At 45.6% G+C, this 10,424-nt stretch overlaps 1 protein-coding gene across 3 annotated transcripts; it reads left to right on the forward strand.

Moving 5' to 3' along the window:
- Window positions 1-1,309: 1,309 nt before the first annotated feature.
- map2k4b (mitogen-activated protein kinase kinase 4b) lies at window positions 1,310-10,400 on the forward strand. 3 transcript variants are annotated; one of them, XM_056577790.1, is made up of 14 exons: window positions 1,310-1,426; window positions 2,419-3,012; window positions 4,992-5,027; window positions 5,496-5,528; window positions 6,487-6,592; window positions 7,170-7,344; window positions 7,754-7,873; window positions 8,377-8,496; window positions 8,618-8,669; window positions 8,788-8,915; window positions 9,036-9,113; window positions 9,446-9,594; window positions 9,773-9,818; window positions 10,046-10,400. In XM_056577790.1, exons 2-14 carry the CDS (start codon window positions 2,901-2,903, stop codon window positions 10,157-10,159), a joined length of 1,269 nt encoding a protein of 422 aa, XP_056433765.1. In that variant the 5' UTR covers window positions 1,310-1,426; window positions 2,419-2,900; the 3' UTR covers window positions 10,160-10,400. The 3 variants fall into 3 exon arrangements, with proteins under 3 accessions (XP_056433765.1, XP_056433767.1, XP_056433766.1); XM_056577791.1 differs by lacking the exon at window positions 1,310-1,426 and adding an exon at window positions 2,037-2,290; XM_056577792.1 differs by lacking the exon at window positions 5,496-5,528 and having other exon boundaries at window positions 1,311-1,426.
- Window positions 10,401-10,424: the final 24 nt, after the last annotated feature.

A 10,424-nucleotide genomic window follows, 5' to 3' on the forward strand; every position in this document is an offset into this window, starting at 1 on the left:
ACACTGACTGGAACTACTTAGCAGGTGTCTGTAGGGCGATATCAGGAGTTAATGCACGCACTGCAGCCAATCAGAATCAGAGTATTCCCCCAGACCGTGGTCTAAACAATATTATTCACGAGTTATAAACAACCCCTACACATCAATATTAATGATAACCCTGTGGAAATTGCCATAAGTGAGAGACACAATTTCGCACGTTGAGCACACAGTTGTGTTACTCGTTTATTTAGTAAGAGAGAAACAGGAAATCAAAACGTGCTGAAGGTAAACAAATCCCGCATGGGCTCTGACGTCATGAGACGCTCGTAATCCTTAAAAGGGACATCGATCCCTGAACCACCAAGACAGTAAACGACATGCCTAACACAATTGAAAGAACAACACATAACAAAATACTGTAGGTGAATTATGTTACACTCACTACAACCCATTAAATACGGTATGATTTCTAGATGTCATGGCAACGTCCGCTCGCGACACTGGACTTCATTCACATAGCCAAAAACAAGAGAATAGATGGCTAGATAAAATAAACATCAAGACATACAATTCTAAAAAGAACAGATGAAGCAGCTACCCTTTTTTCCTTCGCGGTTTGCCTACAGAGCAGCGCACCTGCATTTAATATAGGCCTATCCGTGTATTGTCTAAATTTCTCAGTATCAAAGGTGAAAGTAGAAACGGGTGGCCAAAAGCTGTCATATTGTTAGTTATCACAGACAATTTTAAGTAGAAACGGGTGGCCAAAAGCTGTCATTTGTTAGTTATCACAGACAATTTTCAACAATGAATGATCTGTACGGAGCTCCATAAGGGACATTAGGGAGAACGCTCCCGGACAGAACCTTAGTTTTGAAGTCATGCTTAGTGACACGACAAATACCCTACTTCCAATTGAAATACAAAATTTAGAAAATAGGCCTACGTGTCCCTGATCACATTTCAATCGATTAAATAACGTGACAGTGTCACGTATTTCCGTGAGACCATACCCGTACTTCCAAGAGTATACTTAAAGGAAGTATACTATCCGCACTATCTACTACGTTATTTTTTCAGATGTGAGTGCTGTTCCAAATCGAGTACTCCGTGGTGCACTAACCGGAAATTACGATCACGACTGCCGCCGTGGCTCCTCCCCCGCAATAAACATCCCGCTTTGAACGGTGAACTCTTTACGCCTAGCAGCTATAAAAACTATAAAAACTACAAAATGACTCTATTAATGCAGGCTATGTGGAAAATGTGCCGACTTTGGCTCAGCCTGGCTCCGCCTCTTCCGCTACGTAGTTAAGATGGCTGCCGTTGAGTACGGGGAGTGTCCATGGTTCGATCCACACTTCAGGATTAGCCCGTTTTGAGTACGGCATCCGGGTCCTTGAAGTATACTTCTTTTTGCCGGATCTTACTAAAATTTTGGCTAGTAAGTACGGACAGTACGGGTATTGGAACACGGCACAGGTTCGAGCGTGTGCATGGGTTGAATTGCGTGTGTCTCACGCCGAATGCATGAGACATGAGAGCCCTGTACTTACGTGACACAAACCAGCACCGCAAACGTTCTCTCCCGCTTGAGATGACGTCTTTCTTTATAGGTTCATGGGTCTGATTCGCCGATTTCCCATGCTGATATCCCCGGAGATTCTCGGGCATCTTCGACAATTTGGCAATAGATTGTCTCATTACACGCTAAATAATATAATTATAGCCGAATTATATATATAGCCTATACATATATATAGGCAATATATATAATTAGGCAATATATATATATATATATACATATAGCATTTGTGGTTTTGGCATAAACATAACTAGGGTGCACTGTACTATCTGCGCACACCCTTTCTGAAGCCTCTCTCTCGCTCTTTCTCTCTCTCTGTCCCTCCCGCTCTCTCTAACTCTCTCTCTCGTACCGTTTTGTGGAGCACGATAATTGTCTTAGTTTACATTTCGTTCTGTGTAACACGCAAAAAGTCGGACTATCGTGCTCTGGAACACGCTTCAATAGATTAACGTTCGTGCGCATGAGCACGCAATCGCGTGATACCGGGTTGCAACCGAACAGCTGTCAGATCGGGTATGATCACAGACTCTCTATTCTAACTGTAAAATAGAGGGTGGTAGAATAGAATAGCGGTCAGATCGGGGTATTAGTAAGATATAATTTGGTTCTTGAAATTAAATGTAATAAATGATTGTGCTACTGACACTACATGGTGAACATGTAACCTTCACCATTGGGGTGGCGTGGTGGCGGCATCAAGTAACCAGGCCAACCTGCCACGTGAGTTTTGTGTTTCTATGGCGCTGAAGTGAAGTCCGCTTAGCAACTGAGGTTACTATCTCCATGGCTTTTCGTTTTCGACATGCCTAACATCACGACAGCCAGGTCAACCTCTAATTTCTCCATAGATTCTACGTCGTATCTTTGGTGACTCACCCCCAGCCGCAGCACCATATACGTGGCTGTATGGTACCACTGGGATCTACTGGCGCAGCCAATAACCTCGTTCCCAGGCGTTCTCGCCTCACGACGAAACGCCTGGAATGCGATGGTCCCCATTCCCGTTATTTGCGAGAAGGAGGGTGGGACTTTCAGTGAGATGAGTATATCCGGTTCCGTAACAGAACGTTGTGAGCTTTGTGAAATAATTCGTAAGAAAAAACCACCCTATTCATTATCCATGTCTTGGTGCTGTTACCTTGTCATGATCTTATTCAACTCGTTCCAGGGACTCGAAACCGGAAATAGTTTTGCGTTACACCGGGATAACGCTACAACTCATGAGCCTCCCTTATCTTACTAGCGCTGCGGTGTCCCGTTCAGAGCCGGAGATAGGGCGAAGTTTGCTCTCTGCATTGCAGCCTGAGCGCTGCTGGAAGCAAACACAACAATGGCGACTCCCTGTCCCAACAGCAACTCAACAAGCCCCAGCAGCACAGCAGGACCACAACACTTTCACACCAAGACACACAACCTGACCACAGTGAGCAGTAGCATGCAAGGTAGGCGCAGATGTCTCCGTTATGACACACAAATAAAAATAGGACCACGGAACTGCTGCAAAACGTAGCTTGTAGCTCCATGATATAAATGGCTACCTGGTTAGCAGTGATGCTGTAGCCTGAGTTGTAGCACAATCGGTCGGCCTGTAGTGTTGCACTGTATTGAACCGTATTTGGTGCACACAGATTTCTGGCAGACTCATTACACCTTTATTGTTGGTAGTATTCAGTGATAGGCTGTTTCTTTGAAAACAATGTCCTTGCATCGCTATTTACTACACTGGACGTTGGGTGTACAGCTAAAAAGGCCCTCTCTTATGAAAGTTTTTATTGAGACTCTATTATGTGTAACCCACTGAAGATTATTCACATTGCCTGTTCCCCCCGATCCTCAAATATGTGGTAAAAATGCTTGGTAAAATGATAGCCCCACAAATATTCACCGATTCACTAATGCACATTCCTTTTTACTTTCGTCTTGTAAAGATACATCCACACTCACTTTCAGAACATTATCTAACATGTGAATTAGTATATAGGCATTTGTGGAGCTTGTTCAGATTTTTCCAATGTGAAACGAAGCGATCCGTCAAATCAAACGTTCTGTAGAATGTGGATGAGTGCATTGCAAATACCTGTAGATGGCGATATGCATTTCAAAGCACACTGAATGTAATTCACATACTTCTGCTTTGTACAATGATATCCACACAAATATTTCCCGATCCACAATGCATACAAATAAACAAAATAAAATAAATATATGTCCACACTCACTTACAGAACAGAATATGACACAATAACTAGTCAATTAGCATTTGTGGATCTCGTAGAGTTGTGTCAAATGTGTACCGCAGCTGATCTGTAGAATGTGGCTGCAGTACGTACACACACCTTTACGTGGCGGTAGGCAGGTTTAAGTGATGCTGTTTTCACTTATTAAGTCACAAAAGAAGAGAAGTTTCATAGCTTGATTTTACAATGAAAACAAGAAAAATCTTTTATTTTGAGTGTTTTTGAAGTATTTTATACAATAGTACGTATATGAAGGCTTGAACCCGGCAGGCTAAATTAATGTTTTTCATGTTATGGAAAAATGTATTCATCATCTTTTAACTCGGATCGATTTCTAATTTAAAGTGTTTCTCCCCTAACTCTGGGGTAGATCTCTCAAATGAAAATGTATATTCTCTGAAATCAACTCGGTAGTACAACAGCGCCCACATATAACAAATCCATAATGCTGATTAGTCATGATTGTTTTTAGGAAGCCTATAGGTATTTATTTTGTCTTAATTTGTAAACTCATTGCTAGCAGCATTTTATTTCATCATAAGACTAGAAAGCAGCAATACTTAAACCCACATACCGCCACCTACAGCTGTGTGATATGTACTGCAGTCTCATCAAGATCCGCTGCGGTACACATTTCACAAAACTACGAGAGCCACTAATGCAAATGTAAGCGAGAGTGAGGGAGAGAAAACACGAGTAAAAAAATATGCAATTGTTGTGGATTGTGGTTTACACAATGAAAATTGTATTCGGGGGGTGTAACAACTTCGGTTCGCTGCGGTTTGCTATGCAAGCATTCACATTTTACAGATCAGCTGCAGTACACATTGAACAAGACTCAACAGGATCCACAAATACGTATAGGCTAGTTCAAGTGAAATTATGTTATGAAAGTTTGGATATATTTTTACACGACCCAAGTAGAAAATGAGTATTTTTGGATTATGAAATATCCGTGTGGATATTGTTGTAAGAAGCCCAAGTACCAAATATTTTAGGATTGGCGTACAAACATTGTGAATCTTCTGTGGGTTACAAATAATATCTATATCCACTGTCCTTTTCAGTATAATCAGTGGGATCTATTCACTCACACAAGTGCGCAGTAGAACTTGTATCTCCATTTCTACTGATTGCTATTGCGTGTGACCTGGCGTTAATCTTTTTTTTTTTAAACCTTGCAGATTCCACCACATGCTGGAGATGTCAAAATGAAACAGGTATTCAACGTAAATTATTTCTACAGGTTTTACTGTGATGTTGGTTAAATATGAGTGGAGTGGACACCTATGGTTTTTGTAGTTTGTATTTATACTTGTATATTAATATTATATTTGTATTTATATAATAGTATAGTATTACAATATTCTCTGCATGTTCTTTTATAACGGTTTCAAAACCTTCCAGTTTTGGTACATAGGATTCTGGTCGGTCAAAATGTATTCTGCAATACAAAATTAACTCGAATGTATTTTTCCTAAATATATCCTCCTCAAACAATGAATGGGTGCAAACAGACTAAACAGTGAACACATTGAGCACCGAATCCCTTTAACCGTCATGCATTCATTCTTCAACAAGGAACCCATTTCGGGAGTGTTTGTCATTTTAAATGACCAACACTGTCTATCCCTTGAGTGACACAAGCCCGAAGACGATGTTAGTAAATTGTTTTTCCTTCACCTCAGGGATTCAGATAAGCCTGTCTGGAGTGCCCCAAAGTAAGCTATAGAACCTGGCCACATAGCAGGACACCTTTCCCCTTGGTGGGTTCATCTCAATAGTCCAAAGTGGTTTTCGGTCATTCACCAGTATCGGCTCCTTCATTTTGGTTAGCAAATATGTGTCTCCCCTTCACACTGTTGTGTAGGGAAGTGGCCCGGGATGAATTGACAAAAGGAGGCCACTTTGAGCTATTGAAGCAGCCTGTGTGGTCCTCTGGTCGTGGGGCGGTCTGTGTTTGCTGTGTAGCCCAGGACCAATGCAGGGGTATTGAACGCTGAAGGAGTCTGTCCACCTGGTGTTGCACTTGGGCTTAAAGGGCGTTTGGGTGGTGTACCAACAGGGCATGTACAAGAGGATGACAAAACAAACAGACTCAATGCTTGTACCTGTCTGTTATTGGCTGAGGGGGGTAGTCAGGTGTTGGTTGACGTTGGTCTCTTTTTTTTTATAAATTGTTTGTTCCAAGTCAGAGCGGTGTTGTTCTGTGCATTCGTCTTCCGCGGAAGTGGTTAACGCAGGGATTCCCAATGTAAAACCTTGTGCCAGCTTACGCAATGTAGGCTTGCGATGGAGGCATGCTTGTTAAGAGTCCTTCCTGGCTCAGGGTGGGATCAATCGCGAAATTATTTACAAATTGACAAATGGATAGTTTAGCGATTACTTTGAGCATTGCCCATCCCACCCTGACGAGCCTTGTCAGAAGAGTGCCACAGATTTCATATAGAGCACATAGAGCACATATGATTGGCATAAAAAGTGGTTCCGGGCCGCAACATTTGGAACTCCTGCACCTGTGGGGCACAGAGCTTGTGTTTGAGATGCATATTGTGCTTTTGTACATCGCAGAAGGTTCTGGACGGATGCATGGGCTTGGCTTTGGTTGCACATGTCGCGATAGGGTGCAGGTGGTGCTGCGTTGTGCTTGCTCCTCTCAATCTCTCCGCGCCCCCTCAGGTAAACGTAAAGCCTTGAAGCTCAACTTCGCCAACCCGCCCGTGAAGCCTGCCACCCGGCTTCCCCTCCACCCCCCGGCAGCGCCGTCCTTCCAGAACCCCCACATGTGAGTACGCTCCGAGGGAATCTTTGGAACTTCTTGGAACGTGTCAGGGATTATTTGTTCTATATTGCCTGAGGACCTGTGCTTTGAATGTATATATACTCGTGGTTATAACGCTGAGGGATTTAAATAGATTTAATTGACGTCGTCGATCAATGCTGCCTGAGACGTCTCGGCATTTGTGCACTTAACGTGATTGGAGCTCCTGAGGTTGAAACGAAAGTCATTCCCAGGGCGCCCCCCGGGCAGGGCGCACGTCAAGGCCCAGTCCTTACCGCAGCGACCGCGGTTCGATTCCCGCCAGTGCTCCTTTGCTGCAGGTCTTCCCCTCTACCTCCCATAACCTCCAGTCTACCTCACTCTACAATAAAAACAATAAAAACCATCATCTTAAATCTTAAAAAAAAACTAAAGCCACTTCCTTTTGAAACTTTATCCATTGGACAGGCTTGGGTCCACCACATTTAACCCGCTTATGTCATCTCCTTTGCTAAGCTAGTAGCAATTCCTCCCTCTCTCTCCCCCCAACATGCCCCCCCCCGTCTCCCCCCCGTCCTCGGCGCGCGGTTCCGACGAGCAGAGAGCGCCTGCGGACGCACAGCATCGAGTCGTCGGGCAAGCTGAAGATCGCCGGGGAGCAGCACTGCGACTTCACGGCGGAGGACCTCGGGGACCTGGGGGAGATTGGCCGCGGGGCCTACGGCTCTGTCAACAAGATGGTGCACAAGCCCACCGGGCAGATCATGGCCGTCAAGGTGAGCCGGAGGGTGGAGGGTGAGGCTCTATGAGGCAGATGAGAGCACACATCTGGATTTAGGTATTCAGATTTTGAGTAACCGGCTCCAGAAATCAAGAACTCTAGCCGATTGTATTTCGACCAATCGCATCATGAAATGTCATGCAGGGAAATACCCCAACCCCAGGGTGGATGTACCAGAAGGGAGGGGGAACTGTTTTGGGATACTCTTTATTTTTTTTGTACTGTGTATGATGTACTGAGGTTAACCCTCACTCGTACACGGACATCAAAATAAGCCACTGCTCAGAACGATGGAGGGAAATCTCTATTGATGGCCAGTTTTCTCTCGTCCCTGGACATGCATCGTCACGTCGACCAGCCCTGTCGGCACCTCTTCACCCGTTGTTGCTTTGTTGTTCCTGCAGAGGATCCGGTCCACGGTGGACGAGAAGGAACAGAAACAGCTGCTGATGGACCTGGACGTGGTGATGAGGAGCAGTGACTGTGTCTACATCGTCCAGTTCTACGGGGCGCTCTTCCGGGAGGTCAGTCCTGCTCCTTGACCTCCACCCCCACCATTCTATCCTGCACCCCCTTGGACCTCCTCCACCTACTTCTAAGAATTACTGAAGGAGAAATAATATTAGACTATTAGTTTTCATCAAGGGACGTGGTTAATTTGATTATGATGGCATAATAGCCAACGTATAGTTACATTTACTTATAATATTCTTAAAAATATATTTTATTTGTATTATTAAAAACAAAACATCGGTATATGGAATGCATCACACGGGCCAGTTAGAATATCCCTGGTTTAATGTATTCATTATTTATGATTGTTCAATGCAAATGCATACAATTTCCGTTAGCCTTTAACCTCTTTAATACCTATACTTTCACCACTGTTTGTCTATATTGAACCAGCACAACTAACATTTTTGTTAAGTTGCATTAATTGTGTTGTATTTCGAATGTACATGAACATGTGTGTGAAACATTCACGAAACACTTTCAGGATTTGACCCATGTCTTTTCTCTCCTTCAGGGTGACTGTTGGATATGCATGGAGCTTATGTCTACCTCATTCGACAAATTCTACAAATATGTATATTGTGCTTTAGAGGACGTCATTCCGGAGGAAATCCTAGGCAAAATCACATTAGCAGTGAGTAGAAATTCAATCTCTTGTACAATAAACATATTCATGGTGTGCTTATCGTCAGAGCACAAGTGGATGAAATAGATGGATCGTGACTTTTTTTTTTTACACGTGCTTTCCCCAACAGACCGTTAAAGCACTGAACCACTTAAAAGAATACTTGAAAATAATCCACAGAGGTAAGTCCGGATGTATCCCCACCTAGTACGACCTCAAACCTCTTCTGCTTTAGTCTGACGCCGAGGGAGGGAGCGCGTGACATGAATGTGTGGTGTGATCTCTGCCTCTGATCGGTAGACATCAAGCCCTCCAACATCCTCATGGACCGCGGGGGGAACATCAAGCTGTGCGACTTTGGCATCAGCGGGCAGCTGGTGGACTCCATAGCGAAGACCAGAGACGCGGGCTGCCGGCCCTACATGGCAGTGAGTAGACCGGGACCTCGGACAAACGGGCCTCAGCCTCCATGAGGCTGGGCGCATTGTACATTGACGATGATGATGATGATGAGGGGATGAATGCTTAGGACTGCGTTGTGCTTTCAGCCCGAGAGGATCGACCCCAGTGCGTCCAGGCAGGGCTACGACGTGCGGTCCGATGTCTGGAGTTTGGGCATCACCCTGGTGAGACAGACGCGTGCCGCGGCCTCACTAGAGACGCCGCTAGAGCTGAAACACTCCGTAGACCGCGGCGGCCTCAACGGAGACGCTGCTAGAGCTGAAACACTCCACAGACCGCAGCAGCCTCACTAGAGACGCCGCTAGAGCTGAAACACTCCGTAGACCGCCGCGGCCTCACTAGAGACGCCGCTAGAGCTGAAACACTCCGCAGACCGCCGTGGACTCTTGTAGAGTCTGATGAACATTCCTAAGGAAATCTGTTATTTTGGAGAGTTGAGATATGGTCCCTGATGAGAGGTGTGTGTGTGTGTGTGTGTGTGTGTGTGTGTCCTCAGTATGAACTGGCCACCGGCAGGTTTCCCTACCCCAAGTGGAACAGCGTGTTCGACCAGCTCACACAGGTGGTGAAGGGCGAGCCCCCGCAGCTGAGCAGCTCGGACGAGAGGGAGTTCTCCCCCAAGTTCATCAACTTTGTTAACCTATGGTGAGTATTACCAACTCAAACGCTGTGCACACACTGACCATCGGTGCGCTGATGCCTTCCGCTGCCCCCTGCTGGCCGCGTCCTCTCTCTGCACATTTCACATTTATGCTTTTTAGCTGATATGCGGATTGTCTTCTGATTGTTTTGTTCCTCTTTGATTTTTTACTTTCCAAACCAGCCTTACAAAAGACGAGTCAAAAAGGCCGAAGTACAAGGAGCTCCTGGTAAGCACCCTTCTCCAGGAACTCCTTCCTCCGCTGTTTTCCAGAACGTTTAAGGACATTTCTTAGTGCAGGGGAGACAGTTGTTTGTGTCCGGGTGCACCGGTCGCCACGCCCACACCGTCTCCTTGAGCCGTTCATTCGTTCATCCTCTGCTTCGTGACCTGCGGCTCCTTTCCGCTCTACTCACTTCCTGTTTCTCTTCCTGTTCCCCCCCCCCCTCCCACCAGAAACACCAGTTCATCCTGATGTACGAGGAGCGCTTCGTGGACGTCGCCAGCTACGTCTGCCGGATCCTGGATCAGATCCCCACCTCTCCCATGTCCCCCATGTACGTGGACTGACGAGGGCGTCGGGGGGGGTCGGTGGTCCCTAAGGCGGGCGTCACCCTGCTGGTGCGCGGGACACTTGCGGCCGTCGTCACGACGATGCGACATCACTCCTGAGGACTCCGCGCCTCAGTCACGTTCCAAAGAATGATACAGGAACACTTCCCAAATTGCCCGGTGCAATAAGATTACTCCCCTTATTAGAATGATACTATTATTATTATTATTATGATGAATAAATGCACACTTAAGTCTCCCCCCCCCCCCCCCCCCCCCTCGT

The sequence above is a fragment of the Gadus chalcogrammus genome, chromosome 18 (assembly GCF_026213295.1).
Source record: "Gadus chalcogrammus isolate NIFS_2021 chromosome 18, NIFS_Gcha_1.0, whole genome shotgun sequence".
In the NCBI taxonomy this organism is placed as follows: domain Eukaryota; kingdom Metazoa; phylum Chordata; class Actinopteri; order Gadiformes; family Gadidae; genus Gadus; species Gadus chalcogrammus.

Excerpts from the sequence above, each read along its gene's own strand:
- map2k4b (XM_056577790.1), top strand. The coding sequence starts at position 2,901 with ATGGCGACTCCCTGTCCCAACAGCAACTCAACAAGCCCCAGCAGCACA. Across the intron at positions 3,013-4,991 it reads AGTGAGCAGTAGCATGCAAG|ATTCCACCACATGCTGGAGA; the intron begins GTAGGCGCAGAT and ends TAAACCTTGCAG. Across the intron at positions 7,345-7,753 it reads GGCAGATCATGGCCGTCAAG|AGGATCCGGTCCACGGTGGA; the intron begins GTGAGCCGGAGG and ends TTGTTCCTGCAG.